Source organism: Lucilia sericata, unplaced genomic scaffold (assembly GCF_015586225.1).
Source record: "Lucilia sericata isolate MDLA Ls3-8-SP2 unplaced genomic scaffold, ASM1558622v1 Contig002241F_arrow, whole genome shotgun sequence".
Taxonomy (NCBI): Eukaryota; Metazoa; Arthropoda; class Insecta; order Diptera; family Calliphoridae; genus Lucilia; species Lucilia sericata.
The window spans coordinates 8,487-35,000 of record NW_023996067.1 but is presented as its reverse complement, the minus strand read 5'-3'; the positions used below and the strand labels follow the sequence as shown (position 1 = coordinate 35,000).

At 30.5% G+C, this 26,514-nt stretch overlaps 3 protein-coding genes across 3 annotated transcripts in view; 2 read left to right on the top strand and 1 right to left on the bottom strand.

Moving 5' to 3' along the window:
* The window catches only part of LOC119613670, a 1,463-nt gene extending 217 nt beyond the window's left edge, over nucleotides 1-1,246 (top strand). Inside the window, exon 2 of the mRNA XM_037969693.1 lies at nucleotides 1-1,246. This exon is cut by the window's left edge and continues 20 nt beyond it. Within this exon, the coding sequence (XP_037825621.1) occupies nucleotides 1-1,058 (1,058 nt within the window). The 3' untranslated portion in view covers nucleotides 1,059-1,246.
* Nucleotides 1,247-1,469: 223 nt separating this feature from the next.
* Nucleotides 1,470-2,904, top strand: LOC119613669 (DNA polymerase delta subunit 2). Its single transcript, XM_037969692.1, has one exon. The coding sequence runs from the start codon at nucleotides 1,593-1,595 to the stop codon at nucleotides 2,874-2,876; it is 1,284 nt and encodes a 427-aa protein (XP_037825620.1). The 5' UTR covers nucleotides 1,470-1,592; the 3' UTR covers nucleotides 2,877-2,904.
* Nucleotides 2,905-2,906: 2 nt separating this feature from the next.
* LOC119613671 (U6 snRNA-associated Sm-like protein LSm8) lies at nucleotides 2,907-3,387 on the bottom strand. Its single transcript, XM_037969694.1, has one exon. The coding sequence runs from the start codon at nucleotides 3,279-3,281 to the stop codon at nucleotides 2,991-2,993; it is 291 nt and encodes a 96-aa protein (XP_037825622.1). The 5' UTR covers nucleotides 3,282-3,387; the 3' UTR covers nucleotides 2,907-2,990.
* Between the last annotated feature and the right edge of the window lie 23,127 nt (nucleotides 3,388-26,514).

The following is a 26,514-nucleotide window of genomic DNA, read 5'->3' as shown; positions in this document are numbered from 1 at the left end:
AAACTATGGAAAAGTCCCAGGAGAAACCACCACGTACAAATAGTACAAATTATAAAACAAGTAGAAAAACAAAGCAATCGCATATTAAAAGCTCCCTTAACGTAGATGATATAACTGATAGCCAACTACCGCAAACTTCCACAGGAAATCGGAAATCTAAAGACAACAACAAACCCTTAATACCCACAAAAGTTAAATCGGGTAGTTGGAAACGTTCGGATAAATCTATTGCCCCTTTTAATACCTTGACCAATAAAAAACATAAAAATTTACGCAAAAAATCACCCAACTGGTTGAAATTTCCAAATGGCAAGGGGAAAATACTTGAAACAACTGCATTAGCTAGTGGCAAAGAACCCACTTCTGCCTGTAGACCGGGCACATTATATTCCGATGTATTATTTGGTGCTGGTTGTTCAAATTTGGTAAAAATTAAAAATGTAACTCCGCGTAGTGGTAAGCAGACTGAAACTGCTCAAAAAAAGTTAACAAAAGCTTTATTTAAATTTAACGGAAGTCATCAGGAAATGGAAACTTCAGATGATAGTGAAATAGAGGTTAAACGAAATTTATTTCCGGCTTTACAAAAGGTTAATAAAATGGTCACACCTTTACTGATAAACACCCCAGATACCCCGAACAGTATAACAAAAGATGATTTAGCTACTACTAGCTTCAAAAACTGTAATAAGAATTTGGGTACTGAAGATGTCAAGGATGCTGTTATACTCTCAGATTTTAAAGATTTATGTTTAACTAACAATGAGATATCCTATGGCAATTATTTGGAAGGTTGCGCCCAGCATTTAAATGGCAAAGTGGAACTTGAAGCTGGCCCTTCCTCTTCCACTTGTCCTCTGGACCGACAGTTTTTGGTATCTTCTATTACAAATATACCCAAGTGGAATTTTATAACTGCTGAAACCGGCGCTGAAGCTTTTCCCAAGTTTATGTGTCAGTTTGATGATGAAAATTATTTAAAAGCCGAAAAAATGGCCTGGCTGGGTCTGAAATTAGCATTGGGAAATAATTCGTCTTATGATAAGGCTAAATTTTAAAGAAGAGTTGATTTTGTTGGTTTTTAAATTGGAGTTAATAGCTCTCGCTCAGAATGAGTTTTCATAGATTTCAGAGACGGTGCTCAATAAAGGCAAAATTTAAATTACAAACGGTACAACATTTCATCTCTAAGCATGTGGAGTTTTATTAAAATCGTGCTAAACATTTAAAAATAAAATACTTATTTCAAAAATTTCTCGTTTGGAGATGCTCTCAATAAACTTCTATTGGTTGGAGTAGGAAGTTCAAAATTAACGGTACTTTTTATTTTTGTTTCCAAAAATGAAGTCTGTCGTCGGCAGTCGTAAATTCAGTTTGTCAGAAAATTGATAAACAAAAATACATCTCTGTATTATAAATTATAACATCCCCGTTTTTTTCAGATATGGCATTTCAGTGATGAATGTAAACAACTATTTTATGTTATTGCTTAACTACCATCACTAGTAAGGCGGCTAAATTAGCAAACAAAACATTGCAAACAATTTCCTAATATTAAATAAAATTACAAAAAATTAAAATTTACAAACAAAATGTCTACTCAACAATATGAAAATCATTCACAAAAGTTCTTAATTAAATCTTTTGATTATCAAAAACAATTTTCCCATCTTTATGCCCATCGTTTGGCCGAAATGTCGACATTAATGCAAAAACGAGCCATTGAAGAGTGGGGCTCAAAGGTGCCCATAAAGAAATTGTGTGATTTAAGAGAAGATACCGAAGAGGAATGCATTATTATAGGTACCATATACAAACATCAGGCACACAAACCCAGCATATTGAAAGAGATTTCGGAAGAAAACCAGTTGGCACCACAGCCGCCGCGAGAAAATTACTCTGATCCGGAGGATAAAGTAATATTGGAAGATGAGTTGCAGCGTGTACGTTTGCATGGTAAGGTAAGAAGTGAAGAAATGGCTACGGGCATTGTATGCGCCGCCATGGGTCTGATAGAAGAAGATGGACGTTTTGATGTCCAAGGAATAATATTTTATGAGAGTGGTCCACAAAGGCCGCTAAAAGAGAAAGGCGGCGAGCAGCGTCTTTTGATCTTGGTATCTGGTTTAGATTGGGTACAATCTCACAATTATGTGGACTCCTTAAATCTGTTGCAACACTGGTTAAGGGGCAACTTACTAAGTGGCCAGAAAGCGAAAAATGTACGCATGATTATTGCAGGCAATTCGGTTAGAAGTTGTGAAGAGAAACGTGTGCCCACGCTGCAAACGAAATCCAATGATTCCCATGACACTATCGATGCTATGAAGGCATTAGATGACTGGTTTAACGCCTGGTCGAGTTCATTGGCCATAGATGTTATGCCCGGTCCCTATGATCCCGCTAATTTTATGTTGCCCCAACAACCCTTCCACAGTTGTATGTTTCCCACAGCCAGCCAACATGAAAATTTTCAAAGTGTTTCCAATCCTTATGCCTGTACAGTAGATGATGCTCTAATTGTGGGTACGGCCGGTCAAAATGTTAAGGATTTAATACGTTGCACAGCTATAGAAAAACCCTTAGATGCTTTGCGTTTTACCCTGCAATGGGGTCATATAGCACCTACTGCTCCCGATACCTTGGCCTGTTATCCCTACATCGATTCGGATCCCTTTATTATGAAGGAATGTCCACATATTTATTTTGCTGGCAACTGTAATGAGTTTTCCTCCCTACTGCATGAGGGTTCGAAGGGCCAGAAAACTAGATTGGTTTGTGTGCCCAGTTTTGCCACCACACAAAGTGTGGCCGTGGTAAATTTGGAAACTTTAGAATGTCATGAAATATCTTTCAATTGTGCACAAGCAGATTAATAATAAAATTAAACAAAAAACTAAACAATATTTACAATTTTTCTAATATATAGAAATTTAATTTTATTTTTTGTTTTCAAACTTAACAAATACTTTTTGTTTTTCAACTTGAAATCAATGTACCACCGGCCCCAAAGGTTCACCTCTTATATTGGGAAAATCCAGCCTTGAATCGATGGTCTCATCAATTTGTCCTATCACCGCTATATTGTCTCCACGTATTATATGCAAACCCAATACAATTTGTTCAATGCCGGCTGTTGTGGAAAAGACTCGTTCATGCGACTCGTCCAATATTACATTGATAGTTTGATCGAATCCCTTTAGAGTTCCAATGAAATTACGTCCATCTGCTGTTATTATCGAAACTGTGTGATTGATATATTGTTCTAGAGCTGAGGCCATTTCAATTAATTTGTATTAAATTATGAAAATAGTGCGGTAAACGTTTTTATTTTGTTTTCCAAACAAAATTATTTCTGATACGTAGATAAGTTGTTAGAAATGTAGGGAATAAGGTGGAAATGAAACATATTTGTAAACAAATGCTTGTTTCTTTTTAGTGATGGTAGTGTGAGATTTGTCTGAAAAAAAGGTGTTGCCAAGTATTTTTGAAAGTGTTGCCAATATTTTAAAAATTCGATATTTATTCTAAATAGTGTTTGATTCTCTACTAAAATGTGTCGTTTCTTTTTATAAAGGTTGCTGTTAATTCAAATTGACTTTACGTCAAAGCAAGGTTCAGTACATTCCAATCGGAAAAAGAATTTAAAATTATGCAGCGGTTTAATGTCCCGACATTTGTATTATAGTTTAGATATCCCAATATATAGACAAGACCAGTCTATATTCTGTGGGAATAATAATGAAGTTTATAAAATAGATTTTAAACTAAAATTATTGATCAAACGTATCCTTTCTAGGGTTCTATAAATCGACTTTCGAATAATCGAACAATCGACTTTTTGTTGAAAAAAGTCGAAAAGTCGAAGTCGACTATTTTGTTCCAAAAAAGTCGATAACTCGACTATCGTCTGTGAAAAAAGTCGAAAAGTCGACTTTGTGAATAAAAGTCGAAAAAAGCCGAAAAGTCTGAAAGTCGAAAAAGTCGATAAGTCGAAAAAAGTCGAAAAGTCGTAAAAAGTCGAAAAAAGTCGGAAAAAGTCGGAAAAAGTCGAAAAATCGAAAATTGTAGAAACAAGTCAAAAATAGTAAAAAATTTTTAAAAAGTGGAAAAAAAGTCAAAAACTCGAAAAAAGTCAAAAAATAGTCGGAAAAAAGTAGAAAGAAGTCGAAAATAGTCAAAAAGTCGAAAAGTCGAAAAAGTCGAAAAATTCGAAAAGTCGAAAAAAGTCGAAAAGTCGACTATTTATAAAATACTTATAGTCGAAAAGTCTGAAAGTCGACTTTTATTTAAATGAAAAAAGTCGAAAAATCGACTTTTCATAAAATGCAAAAAGTCGAAAAGTCGACTTTTAACTAAATGAAACAAGTCGAAAAGTCGACTTTTCGTTTCAACTATAGAACCCTAATCCTTTCCCATAACATATCTCTTAACTGTACTTGGGAAACCCTATCATTGTTTACAAAACCAACACAGAGTTGTATTTCATTGTTAAAGATGCAGACGAATAACAGAGTTGTTAAATTTACCGTTAATCATAGAATTGAGTACATATTCTGCTCTCATCATAGTACGTGACACCTATGACAGTTAGTTTTTTTTTTCGAAAACATGCGCAATTACGGTAAACTAGAAAAAATGTTCGTATCAAATAAATAAACTCCTATTGATTTTTATTTACACTCTCCGAACATCTGTGTTCCATAAAGTATTGAATACAATAAAAAGAAATTGTTACACACAAAACAGAATAAAGTGAAATGTGATAAGAATAGAGTGGGAAGTGGTTCAGAATTTTATACGAAAAAAAATCCATTAGTATACATTTGTTGTGAGAAAATAAAAGACACGAAACGCTGGAAAATCTATTTACATATAATACTAGTGTTTGTATTATTTTTTACTGTAGGTGTAAGAAAGAAAGTATAAAGAAGAACAAGAACAAGAAGACGAAGAGGCACAAAACTACATACACAGTATAGAGTGGAAAACGACAAATAATAATTTGTAATCTTGTGCTCTTAATTTTTCGTTAGTATCCTGGCGTAAAGTGAAAAATCAAGTAGAATCGTAGTTACACGATTATAATTAAAAAAAAAAATAAATAAATTTAATATCAAACAAATTTAAAACAAACAGATTTATTTCAAATAAATATTTCAAAATAAAATCAAATAAAACTGAAAAACGCTTAAATTTTAATAAAACTTATTAACTAAAATAATAAAAAGTTAACGTATGCTTTAAAATTTTCTAACAATTAAAACAAAAACGCACACAGCTGTAGACATTACAACTAAATTTTAACAACAGCGTAATAGTTTTTTTTTTAACAAACACAAAAAACTATAAAATTTATTGCTAAAAATTACAAAAAATTGTTTATCACAATTAATTTTTATTCAATAATCATAATAAAACGTAATAGATTGAATTGAATTTCTTTTAGTTTTTTTTCCACATTTTCCCTTCATTTTCATTGCGTTTAGTTATCGATTTATGTGTGTATATGTGTGAAAAGTAACAGTAACAACAAATACCTAACAGCAGAGACAGACAAATTAGCAGCAGAATCTGTTTCAACTGTGCTAGTTGTTGGATGGAAAATTCATTTAAGAACTTAAAGAGAATGCTTTCTTTCGTTGAGTGATTTGAGAAGTGCTGTTGAGTATAGATTTTTATAAAATATTCGAATTTCGTAAATTTTTGTTAGTAACTGTTAATTTTTAATAAAACAGAATGTTTAATTAATTATTTAAAATTATTATTTAGTTTTCGAAGATCTCAGATATCTGACATATCTGAATCATTAACAATTTTATCAGACATGCTTTTGAGAAGTTTGAAATAAGTGAAATCGGTCTTTAAATAAAGGAGATTGTATAACCGAGAGGTCTCGAATATTATCTTTGTTAAAGTGGTTAATTGTATTTCGATCATGTTCCAAATTTTGCAGAATTCGTTGAGACTATTCAATTTAAACTTAAAACTCCGGTTTTTTAGATAGATAGATAGATAGATAGATAGATAGATAGATAGATAGATAGATAGATAGATAGATAGATAGATAGATAGATAGATAAATAGATAGATAGATAGATAGATAGATAGATAGATAGATAGATAGATAGATAGATAGATAGATAGATAGATAGATAGATTAGATAGATAGATAGATAGATAGATAGCTAGATAGCTAGATAGCTAGACTAGATAGATAGATAGATAGATAGATAGATAGATAGATAGATAGATAGATAGATAGTAGAGTAGTAGTTAGTTAGTTAGTTATTAGTTAGTTAGTTAGTTAGTTAGTTAGTTAGTTAGTTAGTTAGTTAGTTAGTTAGTTAGTTAGTAGTTAGTTAGTTAGTTAGTAGTAGTTAGTTAGTTAGTTAGTTAGTTAGTTAGTTAGTTAGTTAGTTAGTTAGGTTAGTAGTTAGTTAGTTAGTAGTTAGTTAGTTAGTTAGTTAGTTAGTTAGTTAGTTAGTTAGTTAGTTAGTTAGTTAGTTAGTTAGTTTAGTTAGTTAGTTAGTTAGTTAGTTAGTTAGTAGTTAGTTAGTTAGTTAGTTAGTTAGTTAGTTAGTTAGTAGTTAGTTAGTAGTTAGTTAGTTAGTTAGTTAGTTAGTAGTTAGTTAGTTAGTTAGTTAGTTAGTTAGTTAGTTAGTTAGTTAGTTAGTTAGTTAGTTAGTTAGTTAGTTAGTAGTAGTTAGTTAGTAGTTAGTTAGTTAGTTAGTTAGTTAGTTAGTTAGTTAGTTAGTCGTTAGTTAGTTCGTTAGTTAGTAGTTAGTTAGTTAGTTAGTTAGTTAGTTAGTAGTTAGTTAGTTAGTTAGTTAGTTAGTTAGTTAGTTAGCTTAGTTAGTTAGTTAGTTAGTAGTTAGGTTAGTTAGTTAGTAGTGTAGTTAGTTAGTTAGTTAGTTAGTTAGTTAGTTAGTTAGTTAGTTAGTAGTTAGTTAGTTAGTTAGTTAGTTAGTTAGTAGTTAGTTAGTAGTTAGTTAGTTAGTTAGTTAGTTAGTTAGTTAGTTAGTTAGTTAGTTAGTTAGTTAGTTAGTTAGTTAGTAGTTAGTTAGTTAGTTAGTTAGTTAGTTAGTTAGTTAGTTAGTTAGTTAGTTAGTTAGTTAGTTAGTTAGTAGTTAGTTAGTTAGTTAGTTAGTTAGTTAGTTAGTTAGTTAGTTAGTTAGTTAGTTAGTTAGTTAGTTAGTTAGTTAGTTAGTTAGTTAGTTAGTTAGTTAGTTAGTTAGTTAGTTAGTTAGTTAGTTAGTTAGTTTAGTTAGTTAGTTAGTTAGTTAGTTAGTAGTTAGTTAGTTAGTTAGTTAGTTAGTTAGTTAGTTAGTTAGTTAGTTAGTTAGTTAGTTAGTTAGTTAGTTAGTTAGTTAGTTAGTTAGTTAGTTAGTTAGTTAGTTAGTTAGTTAGTTAGTTAGTTAGTTAGTTAGTTAGTTAGTTAGTTAGTTAGTTAGTTAGTTAGTTAGTTAGTAGTTAGTAGTTAGTTAGTTAGTTAGTAGTTAGTTAGTTAGTTAGTTAGTTAGTTAGTTAGTTAGTTAGTTAGTTAGTTAGTTAGTTAGTAGTTAGTTAGTTAGTTAGTTAGTAGTTAGTTAGTTAGTTAGTTAGTTAGTTAGTTAGTTAGTTAGTAGTTAGTTAGTTAGTTAGTTAGTTAGTTAGTTAGTTAGTTAGTTAGTTAGTTAGTAGTTAGTTAGTTAGTTAGTTAGTTAGTTAGTTAGTTAGTTAGTAGTTAGTTAGTAGTTAGTTAGTTAGTTAGTTAGTTAGTTAGGTTAGTTAGTTAGTTGTAGTTAGTTAGTAGTTAGTTAGTTAGTTAGTTAGTTAGTTAGTAGTAGTTAGTTAGTTAGTTAGTTAGTTAGTTAGTTAGTTAGTTAGTTAGTTAGTTAGTTAGTTAGTTAGTTAGTTAGTTAGTTAGTTAGTAGTTAGTTAGTTAGTTAGTTAGTAGTTAGTTAGTTAGTTAGTAGTTAGTTAGTTAGTTAGTTAGTTAGTTAGTTAGTTAGTTAGTTAGTTAGTTAGTAGTTAGTTAGTTAGTTAGTTAGTTAGTTCGTAGTTAGTTAGTTAGTAGTAGGTGTAGTTAGTTAGTTAGTTAGTTAGTTAGTAGTTAGTTAGTAGTTAGTTAGTAGTTGTTAGTTAGTTAGTTAGTTAGTTCGTTAGTTAGTTAGTTAGTAGTTAGTTTAGTTAGTTAGTAGTTAGTTAGTTAGTAGTTAGTTAGTTAGTTAGTTAGTTAGTTAGTTAGTTAGTTAGTTAGTTAGTTAGTAGTTAGTTAGTAGTAGTAGTTAGTTAGTAGTTAGTTAGTTAGTTAGTTAGTTAGTTAGTTAGTTAGTTAGTTAGTTAGTTAGTTAGTTAGTAGTTAGTTAGTAGTTAGTCGTTAGTTAGTTAGTTCAGTTAGTTAGTTAGTAGTTAGTAGTTAGTAGTAGTTAGTTAGTTAGTTAGTTAGTTAGTTAGTTAGTTAGTTAGTTAGTTAGTTAGTTAGTTAGTTAGTTAGTTAGTAGTTAGTTAGTTAGTTAGTTAGTTAGTTAGTTAGTTAGTTAGTTAGTTAGTTACTTAGTTAATTAGTTAGTACAGCTGTTTCCATCTTACTTTTTTATTGTTTTATACCAATCGTGTTAACACAAAAAATATAAATCATACGACTTTTTTCCTCTTTTTTGTCATACGCATGGAATTTCATTTTACTTTTTCATTAGACTTGTCGTAAGTAAAGTGTGGTCGTCTAAAGGGCCCTTAATGGAAAGGACTTTTAATCCTAAAAAAGTTTTGTAAAGGTTATAAATTCAAATTCTACCCATTATTTAGTTGTTCTACAAAAATTGTTCTTAAAAACTTAAGTATTCATCCATTTCGAAACATCTAAAATTCCAAAAATCACTCAAAATGTTAACATTACTTTAAAGTTCTGCATCTAAACATTTTTGTTCTACTTGAAAAAAAAACAATTTTTTTTTGGTGTTTTTGTTGTTTGTTGCCAAAGTATTTGTTATTGTAGTTATATCTACCCCACCAAAGATATTCTGCGTATCCTTTGCAACATCATCAAAAGCAGCTGCCAACAGCCACAGAAGCAGAATTAGACGCTGCAGCAGTAGTAGATTTAGTATCAAATACCAGAGCAGTAGTTGTACAACAACAGCTACTAACACAACACAACTTCAAATATTTCGAAACGAACGAAAGAAAAAAAAATCACTTAATATTGAGACGATTATTAGAAAAAAAGGAAAATTACTACAAGAGTCCTTTAACATTATTAAAAATTAAAGAAAAGAAATCTAAACACTTGAACTAATTGTATCAAAAAATAATAACTGCTAACTAATTAAAAAAAAAAAAACGAAAGAAATAAGTGTCTTGTTAAATTTATTGCTGAATTTTTTCTGTTTTCACGCCATATTTATAACGAAAACAAAAATTAAAAACTTTCTAAACTTTATTGTGCAAAATATACGTCTGTATGCTTTTTTATTTTCTAGTGCGTGCCTAAAAATATAAAATTAAAATATAATAAAAGAAACCTAAAAAAATTAAAAACCAATCAGGTGTATATGGATTAATTTGTGTCCACTTTTAATAGTTATTGTATTTATTGAGAGAAAAAAAATAATAAGTTGTATATACAAAAATAAAAGGTATTCACTCGGAAAGAAAAGCTAAGAAAAAAGTGGAACAACAACGTTGCCAAATTTCTTAATTATTTATAACCTACAAATTTGTACAAACTAGTACAAATCTACAACAAATCTACAACTTTAATAAAAAGGAGCTTCACAGCAAATAAACACAAATGGTGAGTTATATTTTAAATAATATTTTAATATTTAAAGTAGTAATTGGAAAATTCAAAAAATTTTACATCCCTTAGAAGCCATGTCCCTTTTTTTTACGCCCATTTTATTATGTCCTATGTAAAAGAGACAATATAATACAAACCCAATTAAGGTAAAACAAAGTAGACCAATCTATTGATATCTGTTCTTGATTGAACGTGATTGATTGACTTGATTTATACGCTCACTACACATTAATGTCTGGATTAGTCTATTGACTAGCCTCTGGACTAGTCTATTGACTTGTCTATGGACTAGTCTGTTGACTTGTCCCCCGACTAGTCTATTGACTTGTCTCTCGACTAGTCTAATGACTAGTATCTGGTCTAGTTAGTCTATTATTGCAAGAACCCATAACCCATCTTGATCTTGGTCGAACGTCCTGCATATTTTTACGCTCACCCAACACTAATCTCTGGACTAGTCTGTTGACTAGTCTCTGGACTAGTCGATTGACTAGTCTATTGACTTGTCTCTGGACTAGTCTATTGACTAGTATCTGCACTAGGTTATTGACTAGTCTCTAGACTAGTCTATTGACTAGTTACTGGTTTAGTCTTTAGCCTCTGGACTAGTCTATAGACTAGCCTATGGACTTGTCTATTGACTTTTCTATGGACTAGTCTATTGACTTGTCTGTGGACTAGTATATTGACCAGTCTGTTGACTTGTGTCTTGTCTAGTCTATAGTGTCTTGAGTGTATCATCTTGGTTGATCGTCATGCCTATTTTTACGCCTACCCCACAATAATCTCAGGATTAGTCTATTGACTTGCTTCTCGACTATTCTATTGACCTATGTCTCTTCTAGTCTATTAACTTGTCTCTGGACTAGTCCATTGACTAGTATCTGGCGACGATTCTATAAAACTAGTCTATTGAGTAGTTACTGGACTAGTCTCTAGCCTCTGGAAAAGGCTGTTGACTAGCCTCTGGACTAGTCTATTGACTACTCTCTGGACTAGTCTATTGACTAGCCTATGGACTAGTATGTTGACTAGGTTCTCGACAACTCTTTTGACTAGTTTATTGGCAAGTTTTTGAACTAGTTTATTGACAATTGACAATCTGGACTTATTAATTGACTAGTTACTGGACTAGTCTATTGACTAGTTACTAGACTGCACTAGTCAATGGGCTGGTCTATTGAGTTGCATATTGATTAGTTTTCGGACTACTCTAGTGACAAATCTATTTACTTGTCTATTGACTAGTGTCTGTACTAGCCTAGTCTCTGGACTAGCCTAGTCACTGTAGTAGTCTATGGTCTAGTTACTGGACTAGTCTATTGACTAGTTACTGGACTAATCTATTGAATTGTCTATGGACTGCACTAGTCAATGGGCTGGTCTATTGAGTTGTATATTGATTAGTTTTCGGAATACTGTAGTGACAAGTCTATTTACTTGTCTATTGACTAGTGTCCGCACTAGCCTAGTCTCTGGACTAGTAGTAGTCTATGGTCTAGTCACTAGACTAGTCTATTGACTGGTCTATTGTTTTGTCTATGGACTGAGCTAGTCAATTGATCTATTGAGTTGTATATTGCGTAGTTTTGTGACTAGTCTATTGACCAGTCTTTTGACTAGTTATTGAATAGTCGATTTCCAATTGTCCAGTCTATGAACTAGTCAGGGCTCTGGTATAGGGACAACACAAGACTCTAGTCTATTGCGTAAGCTTTAAACTAGTCTATTGATTAGTTTATTGACTAATCTACTAACAATTCATTCTATAGACAAGTCTATTGCCTAGTCTATGTGCTAATCTATTAAGTAGTATATGTTCTAGTCTATTCGTTAGTCTATGGACTGCTGAATCGGTCATTTTTCGAGCTACAGCCTTAGCAGAAAAATAATAGTTAAAATAAAAATCTTAATATGCCGTGAAGTTATTGTTCGATATTAAAACATTACAATATGTTTTAATATCGATAAATAAATTCCATGGTACTAAACTTTCCATCCCTGATATGTAATCAATTTCTACGAATTGTTGTCTGATTTTAAAGATAAATTTTGTTAAATGTACTCAGAAAAACCCTTAGACGATTGCTAATTCTTTGGAAAGGTGTGGTATAACCATAATCCAACGCGTAATATACTCATCTCTCTATAGCAGTGGAGATAGGTTTAAGGTTAATGGTTTTTCTCTGAACCTAAATATTATTGCCAATGAATGATTTTAGTACAGCGTTTACCAATTATACCTGTTAAATTATTGTTTAGGACATCTTGTTGAATAAAAATACATCAAGATAACCCAAAAAAAAAAACTGTCATTAACTCATTTACCACAACCAATAATAATTCAACAGAAATAACCATTTTCGATTGACAATTTCTCTTGACACATTGATCTACATCACCATTAGTTACGTTTACAAATCCTATGACGCACACACAACACACACACACAGACCGACCGACCGACCGACCGTAAAAAAGAGCTGAGTCAAATAATAACCAAAGTTTTTATTTCTTCTTTTATTGGTTTGAAACAAAAAAGAATGGCAGTAAAAAAGTGATACTCAGTGTTATTTAAAACATTTACAAGTATTTATAGCTTCAATTGTAAATGTGCTTTATCATGGTGATACGCATTAATCCCTGTAGGGCTCCTGTAGGATGTTAGGTATATTAAGGAGGTATTTCCATTGATACAAATGAAGCTGACTTTCTAAACATACATATAATGTTCAGATAATGATCTTTAAAAAGGTTTTATTAAAAATGTGGTACTTTGAATAATTAATACTAGGATTGGTTATACCCCTAATGAATAGGTTAAAATTCTGTCATATACACTTTTTTGCATTTGCTAAAGTTATCTGGTTACATTTTTAAATAATGTAACATAAATTGTCTTCTAATATGTATCTTATAAAAAAAAAAGAAAAATGGTTGACAGATGTTTTTGACACATTTTATCAAATCATTTTAATGACGTTGTTGTTGAATAAAATGATATTTTTTTACATATATTGATTTTAAAGAAACTTATGTAAGTTTTTAACTTAAATTGGAATAAAAAAAAAAATCTGGTAAACAAACATGATTAAAACAACTAAAGTGACTAGTCTATAGGTCTCGTCTATATACTAGACAATAGGCTAGTCCATAGACTAATTAATAGACTATTCCACAGAATAGCCAATAGAATAGTCAATAGACTAGTGAATAAGCTAGTCTATAGACTATTCAATAGCCTAGTCTATAGATTAGTCCATAGGTTGGTCTATATATTAGTCCATAGAGTAGTTAATAGACTAGTGCATAGGCTAGTCAATAGACTAGTGAATAAGCTAGTCCCCAGAGTCCATAGAGTAGTCAATAGACTACTCTAGTCTATTGACCATACACTAGTCAATAGACTAATACACAGCTAGTCAAAAGGCTTGTCCATACATTAGTCAATAGACTAGTTCATAGTCTAGTCAGTAGGCTAGTCAATAAGCTAGTCCATAGACTAGTCAATAGACTATTCCATAGACTATTCCATTGAATAAAGAATAGACTAGTGGATAGGCTAGTCCATATACTAGTCAATATATTATTCCATAGACTAGTCAATAAGCTAGTCCATGGACTAGTAAATAGGCTGGTCCATACACTAGTCAATAGTCTATTCCATGGAATTGTCAATAGACTAGTGAGTAGACTATTCCATAGGCTAATGAATAGGCTACTCAATAGACTTGTGAATAGGCTAGTCTCTAGACTTTTCCGTAGTCAATAAAATTGTCAATAGACTATTCCAAGACTAGTCAATAACCTAGTCTATAGACTAGTCAATAGATGAGTCCATAGACTTGTAAATGGATTAGTCCATAGGCTAGACCATAGACTACTCAGTAGGCTAGTCCATAGTCTAATCAATAGACTATTCCATAGACCAGTGAATAAGTTAGTTCATAGACTAGTCAACAGGCTAGTCAATAGATTAGTCCATAGAGTTAGTTAATAGACTAGTCCATAGACTAGTGAATAGGCTAGTCAATAAACTAGTGATTCAGCTAGACCCCAGAGTCCATAGAGTAGTAAATAGATAATTCTAGTCTATTGGTCATACTCCAGTCAATAGGCTAGTCCATACATTAGTCAATAGGCTAGTTCATAGACTAGTTATTAGGCTAGTCCATACACTAGTCAATAGACTATTCCATAGACTAGGCAATAGGCTAGTCCATACACTAGTCAATAGACTATTCCATAGACTAATGAATAGGCAAGTCAATAGACTAGTGAATAGGCTAGGCCCTAGACTAGTCAATATACCATTCCATAGACTTGTCAATAGAGTAGTCCATAGGCTAGTCAATAAACTAGTCCATAGACTAGTCAGTAGGCTAGTCCATAGTCTAATCAATAGACTATTCCATAGACTAGTAAATAAGTTAGTTCATAGAATAGTCAACAGGCTAGTCAATAGATTAGTCCATAGAGTAGTTAATAGACTAGTCCATAGACTAGTCCATAGACTAGTGAATAGGCTAGGCAATAAACTAGTGATTCAGCTAGACCCTAGAGTCCATAGAGTAGTAAATAGATAATTCTAGTCTATTGGTCATACTCCAGTCAATAGGCTAGTCCATACATTAGTCAATAGGCTAGTTCATAGACTAGTTATTAGGCTAGTCCATAGACTAGTCAATAGGCTAGTCCATACACTAGTCAATAGACTATTCCATAGACTAGGCAATAGGCTAGTCCATACACTAGTCAATAGACTATTCCATAGACTAATGAATAGGCAAGTCAATAGACTAGTGAATAGGCTAGGCCATAGACTAGTCAATATACCATTCCATAGACTTGTCAATAGAGTAGTCCATAGGCTAGTCAATAAACTAGTCCATAGACTAATCAATAGGCTAGTTCGTAGAGTAGTCAATAGATTAGTCTATAGACTTGTCAAAAGACTAGTCCATAGACAAGTCAATAGACTAGTCCATAGACAAGTCAATAATGAATAGGCTAGTCAATAGACTAGTGAATAGGTTTGTCCATACACTAGTCAATAGACTTTTCCATAGACTAGTCAGTAGGATAGTCCATAGACTAGTCAATAGTACAGTCCATAGACTAGTCAATAGACTAATGAATAGGCTAGTCCATAGACTAGTCAATATGGAGCATAATTAAATTTTTAAAAAATGTTTAGACCCAATTTGACCAAATGATCCTTTTTTAATATACATATATAAAGTATTTATAATCTGAAAAGTAAACTTAAAAAAAGTAAACCCTCCTGCGTTATTAAAAAACACATTGAAACCGTTATCAATATTTATTTTGGTTTCTACTACCGTTATTTACTTAATTCTAAAAGATACTAACGATTGAAGAGTGTAAAGGCAGTATATTTGTAATGGTAGCAATATTAATATTGATTTAAATAAATATAATTGATTTTCTATCTAATATTTAAGCTGAAAAATAAATATCAAACATTTACTTCAATAGTGTACTAACTTAAAACCAAGTATGTATATGAACACCTCGATTAACAGCGATTAATTTAACATTGTTTCGTATAAGGTGGCAAAATTGTTTAATCAAAATTCAACATTTTGAGTTATAGCACTTTTGAAAGGAGTAAACACTATTTACATTTATACGCCGTCATAAACATACCTACATACATATATACATACTTCATTTATACAAATGTAATTATAAGCGATAATGTTGATTTGATATAAACTCTCAGTAAATGATGGATTTTTCTTTTTTTTTTTTTGTAATTTTTGTATGGATGTCATTATAAGGGTTGTCCTCCTTAAATAAATTTCATTTATAACGTTTTTGTTTATTTTTTATTTAGGATAAACATAGATAATACCCTTTGACCTTATTGTGTTTAAAAAAGCGACCTAATTTTTTTTTTTGTTTTTAATTTTGCGTTTAAATTTTTAAATATACAACTGCTGAGTATATAAGGGTTTGCTTTTTATTAGTTTAGGTTAAAGTTAGAAGGCTTTTTTTCTAAAGCTTTTTGAAAAAAATAATAGACAAATTTTTAAGAAAATTTTAATAATTTGTCCCCAAAGTAAATTTTGGGAAATAAACATATTTTTGGCAAATTTTTCATAGTTTATACGGCAGATAAGTATGTATGTATATCAAAAGAAAGCAATTACGAAGACCTTTCATTTGATATATTTACATATAGACTAGACTATAAACTAAATATGTTTTGCAAAAATTATTTTAAATACACACATACATACAAATCTATCTATATACTTGTGCATTATTAAGTTTGCTATCTACAAATTTTAGTTTACTTATTTTCTCTTTTAGTTCTTATTTGAATAATCAGATAACAATAAAATATAAAAAAATATTGTTATTTTTCTAACACAATTATGAGGGTTTTTTTTAACTTTTTTAATTTTACTGATGATTTCTATGAATTTGTCTATCATTGGATGAATAGAAAATAATTTGATAAATTTTTGTATCTACAAAAGAAAAACTAACAAAAAGTTTATAAATCTACACATATAAACAACGTTGACATAAAAATGTCCTAACTCCAAAAAAAAATATACTTTCCAGAAAAACAATTTGGACTATTTTAAAACATATGTTAAAAAATTTCTATCAAATTAGATTTTGCTATCCTTATTGTAAGTTAGAAATCTCAGAGATTTTACAGCAATAAATGTTTTTTTTAGTATTCAATTTAAAGAAAATCTAAAATTTTGGCTTTAGACACTTTTGAATCAAATGTACATATGTATATGTATGTATTGAAAACTACACACACATACTTACTTATGTAGATACATATTGGAATATGTTTTTTCATAGTTACAATAACACAATATTGTTTATTGTGTACAAAATTTGTATATTTAACTCGTTGTATACACACATATGTATGTGTGTACATATGTACCAATATACATATGCATATATTACATATACAATGTAAATATACTAAGTATAAATGTATGCTCTTTTTTTTCTTTTGGGTTTTCCCACAAAAAATAAAACAACAAAATCTAAGTTATATACAAAATTTTTGGTCGTTGATAATAAAATTGTTCTTATTATTCGTTTTTTTTTTCACATAGAAAGATTTAAAATACATAATAGTTTTTTTCACAATTCTTTGTAGTCATACTTGACGTATGAGTGTTCTAGATGTTTAAACATCAAAAGCAATAAGATATTAAGTATACGCTCTGAAGATCCCAATGTTATAAACTTTATTTAAGATTTATTAAAGAAAAATATTAATTTCATGGGAAATTGGATCATTTAATTAATAATAGATAGATAGATAGATAGATAGATAGATAGATAGATAGATAGATAGATAGTTAGTTAGTTAATTAGTTAGTTAGTTAGTTAGTTAGTTAGTTAGTTAGTTAGTTAGTTAGTTGAGTTAGTTAGTAGTTAGTTAGTTAGTTAGTTAGTTAGTTAGTTAGTTAGTTAGTTAGTTAATTAATTAATTAGTTAGTTAGTTAGTTAGTTAGTTAGTTAGTTAGTTAGTTAGTTAGTTAGTTAGTTAGTTAGTTAGTTAGTTAGTTGTAGTTAGTTAGTTCGTTAGTTAGTTAGTTAGTAGTTAGTTAGTTAGTCGTTAGTTAGTTAGTTAGTAGTTCGTTAGTTAGTTAGTTAGTTAGTAGTAGTTAGTTAGTTAGTAGTTAGTTGTTAGTTAGTTAGTTAGTTAGTTAGTTCGTTAGGTAGTTAGTTAGTTAGTAGTTAGTTAGTTAGTTAGTTAGTAGTTAGTTAGTTAGTTTAGTTAGTTAGTTAGTTAGTAGTTAGTTAGTTAGTAGTTAGTTAGTTAGTTAGTTAGTTGTTAGTTAGTTAGTTAGTTAGTTAGTAGTTAGTTAGTAGTTAGTTAGTTAGTTAGTTAGTTAGTAGTTAGTTAGTTAGTTAGTTAGTTAGCTTAGTTAGTTAGTTAGTTAGTAGTAGTTAGTTAGTTAGTTAGTTAGTTAGTTAGTTAGTTTATTAGTTAGTTAGTAGTTAGTTAGTTAGTAGTAGTTAGTTAGTTAGTTAGTTAGTTAGATAGTTAATTAGTTGGTTAGTTAGTAGTTAGTTAGTTAGTTAGTTAGTTTAGTTAGTAGTTTAGTTAGTTAGTTAGTTAGTTAGTTAGTTAGTTAGTTAGTTAGTTAGTTAGTTAGTTAGTAGTTAGTTAGTTAGTTAGTTAGTTAGTTAGTTAGTTAGTTAGTTAGTTAGTTAGTTAGTTAGTTAGTTAGTTAGTTAGTTAGTTAGTTAGTTAGTTAGTTAGTTAGTTAGTTAGTTAGTTAGTTAGTTAGTTAGTTAGTCTCCATTAATTTCAATCAATATTAAAAAAATAATTTTCTTTTCACAAACCTGTATTAGTAATGAAAATTTCCCACTTCACAATACAAAATAAACAGATACCACCATTTTGAACAACCTTTAAAAAAACACGTTTTCAATTTTTAAACCAAAATAACTTGGATTAAAGGAATAATCTGGGTTGGGTATTTCCTTCAAACACTTTTCGTATGTATTCACAAATAAACTTGATGTTTGTAAGAGGAAAGTGTTTATAGTACTGGTAGTTGTTAATAAGTTTTAATTCGAAGGGTTTACACTCAATATCCTTGAGATCCTTTAAAAATTATATAAAACATCGACTTATATAAATATCGTATGTGTGTGTTTTAAATAAATTATTTTAAATCCTTCGAAAAGGCACTTAATTCTTTACTTATTTATATTAATACCCTTTTTCCGTTTCCTGTATAACAACAGTTAACTCGAGCTCTTCCACCAACATACATACATAGATATACATATATGTATATGAATGTAGATTTTTATATTTATTGTGAATGTAATATTGTGTGTTAAATATTGTGATTGACATTTGTTTTTGGATTACAATGGGAAAACTGCTAAAAAGCCATTAATAAGTATAAGTTTTTTTTGTATTCATCAATCAGAGAGAAAAAGTTATTTTATCATTAATTATTTACTCAATATACAGACAGATACGAATTGACAGAATATGAAATGTCAAGACAAATTTCATGTTTAGTTAATCATACAGAAGTTAATATGTTTCATATTAATTAAATTTCTGCAATATTCTAGTCTACAGTCTAATAGTATAGTATATAGTCTAGTCTATAATCTAGTCTATAGTCTAGTCTATAGTCTAGTCTATAGTATAGTCTATAGTCTAGTCTATAGACTAGTATATAGTCTAGTCTATAGTCTAGTATAGTCTAGTCTATCGTCTAGTCTATAGTCTAGTCTATAGTCTAGTCTATATAGTCTAGTAGTCTATAGTCTAGTCTCTAGTCTAGTCTATAGTCTAGTCTATAGTCTAGTCTATAGTCTAGTCTATAGTCTAGTCTATAGTCTAGTCTATAGTCTAGTCTATAGTCTAGTCTATAGTCTAGTCTATAGTCTAGTCTATAGTGTCTAGTCTAGTCTATGTCTAGTCTACAGTCTAGTCTATAGTTCTAGTCTATAGTCTAGTCTATAGTCTAGTCTATTAGGTCGTAGTCTATATCGTCTCGTCTATAGTCTAGTCTATAGTCTAGTCTATAGTCTAGTCTATAGTTAGTCTATAGTCTAGTCTATAGTCTAGTCTCTAGTCTAGTCTATAGTCTAGTCTATAGTCTAGTCTATAGTCTAGTCTATAGTCTAGTCTATAGTCTAGTCTATAGTCTAGTTATAGTCTAGTTATAGTCTAGTCTATAGTCTAGTCTATAGTCTAGTCTATAGTCTAGTCTGTAGTCTAGTCTATAGTCTAGTCTATAGTCTAGTCTATAGTCTAGTCTATAGTCTAGTCTATAGTCTAGTCTATAGTCTAGTCTATAGTCTAGTCTATAGTCTAGTCTACAGTCTAGTCTATAGTCTAGTCTATAGTCTAGTCTATAGTCTAGTCTATAGACTAGTCTATAGTCTAGTCTATAGTCTAGTCTATAGTCTAGTCTATAGACTAGTCTATAGTCTAGTCTATAGTCTAGTCTATAGTCTACTCTATAGTCTAGTCTAGTCTATAGTCTACTCTATAGTCTACTCTATAGTCTAGTCTATAGTCTAGTCTATAGTCTAGTCTATAGTCTAGTCTATAGTCTAGTCTATAGTCTAGTCTATAGTCTAGTCTATAGTCTAGTCTATAGTCTAGTCTATAGTCTAGTCTATAGTCTAGTCTATAGTCTAGTCTATAGTCTAGTCTATAGTCTAGTCTATAGTCTAGTCTATAGTCTAGTCTATAGTCTAGTCTATAGTCTAGTCTATAGTCTAGTCTATAGTCTAGTCTATAGTCTAGTCTATAGACTAGTCTATAGTCTAGTCTATAGTCTAGTCTATAGTCTAGTCTATAGACTAGTCTATAGTCTAGTCTATAGTCCAGTCTATAGACTAGTCTATAGTCTAGTCTATAGTCTAGTCTCTAGTCTAGTCTATAGTCTAGTCTATAGTCTAGTCTATAGTCTAGTCTATAGTCTAGTCTATAGTCTAGTCTATAGTCTAGTCTATAGTCTAGTCTATAGTCTAGTCTATAGTCTAGTCTATAGTCTAGTCTATAGTCTAGTCTACAGTCTAGTCTATAGTCTAGTCTATAGTCTAGTCTATAGTCTAGTCTATAGTCTAGTCTATAGTCTAGTCTATAGTCTAGTCTATAGTCTAGTCTATAGTCTAGTCTATAGTCTAGTCTATAGTCTAGTCTATAGTCTAGTCTATAGTATAGTCTATAGTCTAGTCTATAGTCTAGTCTATAGTCTAGTCTATAGTCTAGTCTATAGTCTAGTCTATAGTCTAGTCTATAGTCTAGTCTATAGTCTAGTCTATAGTCTAGTCTATAGTCTAGTCTATAGTCTAGTCTATAGTCTAGTCTATAGTCTAGTCTATAGTCTAGTCTATAGTCTAGTCTATAGTCTAGTCTATAGTCTAGTCTATAGTCTAGTCTATAGTCTAGTCTATAGTCTAGTCTATAGTCTAGTCTATAGTCTAGTCTATAGTCTAGTCTATAGTCTAGTCTATAGTCTAGTCTATAGTCTAGTCTATAGTCTAGTCTATAGTCTAGTCTATAGTCTAGTCTATAGTCTAGTCTATAGTCTAGTCTATAGTCTAGTCTATAGTCTAGTCTATAGTCTAGTCTATAGTCTAGTCTATAGTCTAGTCTATAGTCTAGTCTATAGTCTAGTCTATAGTCTATAGTCTAGTCTATAGTCTAGTCTATAGTCTATAGTCTAGTCTATAGTCTAGTCTATAGTCTAGTCTATAGTCTAGTCTATAGTCTAGTCTATAGTCTAGTCTATAGTCTAGTCTATAGTCTAGTCTATAGTCTAGTCTATAGTCTAGTCTATAGTCTAGTCTATAGTCTAGTCTATAGTCTAGTCTATAGTCTAGTCTATAGTCTAGTCTATAGTCTAGTCTATAGTCTAGTCTATAGTCTAGTCTATAGTATAGTCTATAGTCTAGTCTATAGTCTAGTCTATAGTATAGTCTATAGTCTAGTCTATAGTCTAGTCTATAGTCTAGTCTATAGTCTAGTCTATAGTCTAGTCTATAGTCTAGTCTATAGTCTAGTCTATAGTCTAGTCTATAGTCTAGTCTATAGTCTAGTCTATAGTCTAGTCTATAGTCTAGTCTATAGTCTAGTCTATAGTCTAGTCTATAGTCTAGTCTATAGTCTAGTCTATAGTCTAGTCTATAGTCTAGTCTATAGTCTAGTCCTATAGTCTAGTCTATAGTCTAGTCTATAGTCTAGTCTATAGTCTAGTCTATAGTCTAGTCTATAGTCTAGTCTATAGTCTAGTCTATAGTCTAGTCTATAGTCTAGTCTATAGTCTAGTCTATAGTCTAGTCTCTAGTCTAGTCTAGTCTATGGTCTAGTCTGTCTAGTTTAATGTGTAATATATTATAGTCTATTCTGCAGCCTTGTCTTACTGTCTAGTATACTGTATCTACTTTAATATTTAATCCAAGTCTGGTCTGAAGCTTAGTCTATTGTCTAGTCTATAGTTTATTTGATAGCTATTCTATATGCTCCTCTATAATCTAGTCTATAGTTTAGTATCCAGTATAGTCTAAGAAAATTACTGATTTTTCATTAATTTTTCATATTTCTTCAATATAATTAAGATTTTCTATAATATTCTTACTACATTAGATCATTCAATTCAAAATAAATAATATACAGTACATTGTATGCATATGTGTGTTCATATGTATGCATTTGTGCATTAATATGCATATTAAAATTAAAATAATAATATAATAATACTTCGCTTGTTGTGCAACATTTTATGTGGATCATTGCCTTAAGTCGCACCTTTAGTTAAAAATTCCATTAAATAAAATTTATAATAAATACACATATAAAATTTATATCACTGACTTTTATATTAAAAAATAATATTTAGTACAAGGTCATACACCACAAACACCACCAACCACACAAGTTCAAAAAACAAAAAAAAAAGAATAGTAAAAAAAAATGAAATACATTTCATAAAAGTTATTAACAAAAAAAGTGCAATAAAAAGAACATACTGGCAACTGAAAGTGCCTTTAGGAATATTATAGAAAAAAACACAGATAATATAAATACATAAATAAGTACATAAATAGTATATACAATGCACATGCATATGTATGTTTTACATACATATAAGTATACTCCTTCTCATGCAACATTCAAGATTGTTTCCAACATTTACATCCGATTAAACAAAGTTGTCGCTGTAAGAGGTCAAACAATGCTTACAGTATAGAAATAAAAGACAAGAGAAAAAAGTGGATTAAAAGATTATTCATTATACTCATCTTTATCTCTGAAATGGAGGAGAAATGTCTAATGATTGATTAAAATAAGCACAACAATGTCACTAGGTACTTATTCCTATACATACACTTGCTTATGGAACGATTATACAGACTCAAATAAAAAAAATATGCATTCGATTCATAACTTGTCTCAACTATAGATTAGTCGATAGTCTAAATTATAGTTGAGTCTTGTCTATAGTCTATATTATAGTTTAGTCTAAATTATAGTCGAGTCTGTCTATAGTCTAGATTATAGTTTAGTTTAAAGCCTCGTCTATAGTTTGGTATATAGTACAGTATGTTCTATAGTCTAGTCTATATTCAAGTCTATATTCTATTCTATAGTCTATGGTCCAGTGCAGATTCATAACTTGTCTCAACTTTAGATTAGTCCATAGTCTAAATTATAGTCGAGTCTTCTCTTTAGTCTAGTTTATAGTTTATTCTAAAGTCTAGTCTATAGTTTGGTCTCTAGTACAGTATGTTCTATAGTGTAGTCTATATGCTAGTCTTTTGTCTAGTCTGTAATTCAGTCTATAGTCTAGTCTATAGTCTAGTCTATAGTCTAGTCTATAGTCTAGTCTATAGTCTAGTCTATAGTCTAGTCTATAGTCTAGTCTATAGTCTAGTCTATAGTCTAGTCTATAGTCTAGTCTATAGTCTAGTCTATAGTCTAGTCTATAGTCTAGTCTATAGTCTAGTCTATAGTCTAGTCTATAGTCTAGTCTATAGTCTAGTCTATAGTCTAGTCTATAGTCTAGTCTATAGTCTAGTCTATAGTCTAGTCTATAGTCTATAGTCTAGTCTATAGTCTAGTCTATAGTCTAGTCTATAGTCTAGTCTAGTCTAGTCTATAGTCTAGTCTATAGTCTAGTCTATAGTCTCTAGTCTATAGTCTAGTCTATAGTCTAGTCTATAGTCTAGTCTATAGTCTAGTCTATAGTCTAGTCTATAGTCTAGTCTATAGTCTAGTCTATAGTCTAGTCTATAGTCTAGTCTATAGTCTAGTCTATAGTCTAGTCTATAGTCTAGTCTATAGTCTAGTCTATAGTCTAGTCTATAGTCTAGTCTAGTCTAGTCTATAGTCTAGTCTATAGTCTAGTCTATAGTCTAGTCTATAGTCTAGTCTATAGTCTAGTCTATAGTCTAGTCTATAGTCTAGTCTATAGTCTAGTCTATAGTCTAGTCTATAGTCTAGTCTATAGTCTAGTCTATAGTCTAGTCTATAGTCTAGTCTATAGTCTAGTCTATAGTCTAGTCTATAGTCTAGTCTATAGTCTAGTCTATAGTCTAGTCTATAGTCTAGTCTATAGTCTAGTCTATAGTTCAGTCTATAGTCTAGTCTATAGTCTAGTCTATAGTCTAGTTTATAGTCTAGTCTATAGTCTAGTCTATAGTCTAGTCTATAGTCTAGTCTATAGTCTAGTCTATAGTCTAGTCTATAGTCTAGTCTGTAGTCTAGTCTGTAGTCTAGTCTATAGTCTAGTCTATAGTCTAGTCTATAGTCTAGTCTATAGTCTAGTCTATAGTCTAGTCTATAGTCTAGTCTATAGTCTAGTCTATAGTCTAGTCTATAGTCTAGTCTGTAGTCTAGTCTATAGTCTAGTCTATAGTCTAGTCTATAGTCTAGTCTATGTCTAGTCTATAGTCTAGTCTATAGTCTAGTCTATAGTCTAGTCTATTGTCTAGTCTATAGTCTAGTCTATAGTCTAGTCTATAGTCTAGTCTATAGTCTAGTCTATAGTCTAGTCTATAGTCTAGTCTATAGTCTAGTCTATAGTCTAGTCTATAGTCTAGTCTATAGTCTAGTCTATAGTCTAGTCTATAGTCTAGTCTATAGTCTAGTCTATAGTCTAGTCTATAGTCTAGTCTATAGTCTAGTCTATAGTCTAGTCTATAGTCTAGTCTATAGTCTAGTCTATAGTCTAGTCTATAGTCTAGTCTATAGTCTAGTCTATAGTCTAGTCTATAGTCTAGTCTATAGTCTAGTCTATAGTCTAGTCTATAGTCTAGTCTATAGTCTAGTCTATAGTCTAGTCTATAGTCTAGTCTATAGTCTAGTCTATAGTCTAGTCTATAGTCTAGTCTATAGTCTAGTCTATAGTCTAGTCTATAGTCTAGTCTATAGTCTAGTCTATAGTCTAGTCTATAGTCTAGTCTATAGTCTAGTCTATAGTCTAGTCTATAGTCTAGTCTATAGTCTAGTCTATAGTCTAGTCTATAGTCTAGTCTATAGTCTAGTCTATAGTCTAGTCTATAGTTTAGTCTATAGTTTAGTCTATAGTCTAGTCTATAGTCTTGTATTTAGTCTAATCTATAGCTTAGTTTTAAGTATGGTCTTCAGTCTGGTCTCTTTTCTAGTCCATAGTCTTGTCTACACTTTTGTCTTTAGTAAATAGTCTAATCTATAACGTAGGCTATGGCGTAGTGCAGTTTCTAGTCTATAGTATATTGGCTATTTATGTAATCTAAGGAACTTATTATTTCACAGTGTAGAATAATATTATCCTTAGACTTGCAAGATCTAATATAAAATGCACATTTTTAAGTCATTGCTTTTAATACAAAAGTGCAAGTATATTTACAATGAATATTGCAACGTTTATGGTTGTGTGGCAGGCCAGAAACCAGTCATATATTCCTCGCAACCTGTTGCAGCTACATTCATATCAGATCATTAAATAAATATACAATTGCTTGGGTTTTTAAGTTTAACACGTATGTATGTAGGTATGTATGTGTATTTGTAACGAGGATAAAAGTTTACAATGTGAATGAGTGCAAGGCTATGAAAGCATGTTTTCCTCGGTAATCCACAATTTATAAATTCATGACATAAATTCTTGTTAACTTTAATACTTAAATACAACAAAGAATATTCTCATAAATAAGTAATAGTTGTCAGGGATGAAAAACGTATAACCTTGAAAAGTATTCGAAGAATTTTAGAAAGTTAAGACAAGAAAATATTGTAAATAAGATTTGGACTTGAGTTTTTCAATAAGTGGTGAGTAGAATTTAGATTCTTTATAAAACACTCCCACAATTTAATATTGAAAAAATTACATTTATCCATCCTTGATAGTTTTTGTAGTTTAGTCAACAAATGTATTTGTATTTTATGTATGAGTGAACGTATGTATGTGTTGGTATTAGTATTACATTATCCTGCTTAAAAACCATGAAGCTTATATAAACAAATGGCATCCTTTCTATCTATCCTGCCTTGGTTTATTTGCTACTCTTGACTTCACATCACTTTTGCCTACATTTGCTCTGGGTGAATGTGTGGTGTGTGTGTCTATCTATGGGAGTGTGTAAAAAGTATTCATGCGTTAATGACTGGAGGTTATTCTATTTTTATCAGCACGTACTCTCTTCTATATACAATATCTATAGTTTTTCAAGGACATCGATGTTTTACATATGTATTGTATCCACAAATACATACATACATACATAAATAAGTAGTTATATCGGTTGATATAGTTTGTTCTATATAATGCTGCAGTTCCTCCCTTCATTGTGGGAGTTATAACAAAAGGAAGCAATTTACAATACAATAAAATATGGAAACAACTGTAGACAGTGATTTATGGTTGAAAAAAAGAAACTACAAAACTATAGAAACAAAAAGTTGCATCGAATAATCTCGGGAATATATTTAAAAAAGTGGCCAAACAAAAGTTCTACAGAAAAATCCCATAAACATCTCAAGTGTGATCATACTATTAATATTAAAGACTAATAGATTTATTTCCTTTAATCGAAATTTTCCCACTATGCTCTATACTTTTCAAATAGTAATAACGATTTTAACAAAAAGGAGGTAGTTGTGGTTGTTCCTGATAAATTTGTGGGTGTATATTTGTGGTAGTGTATGTGCCATAGATAAATTTTTATGTAAAAGCAGTTGACCAAGT

Bases quoted from the DNA above. Each gene is read 5' to 3' on its own strand.
- LOC119613669 (XM_037969692.1), top strand. From the start codon at position 1,593: ATGTCTACTCAACAATATGAAAATCATTCACAAAAGTTCTTAATTAAA.
- LOC119613671 (XM_037969694.1), bottom strand. From the start codon at position 3,281: ATGGCCTCAGCTCTAGAACAATATATCAATCACACAGTTTCGATAATA.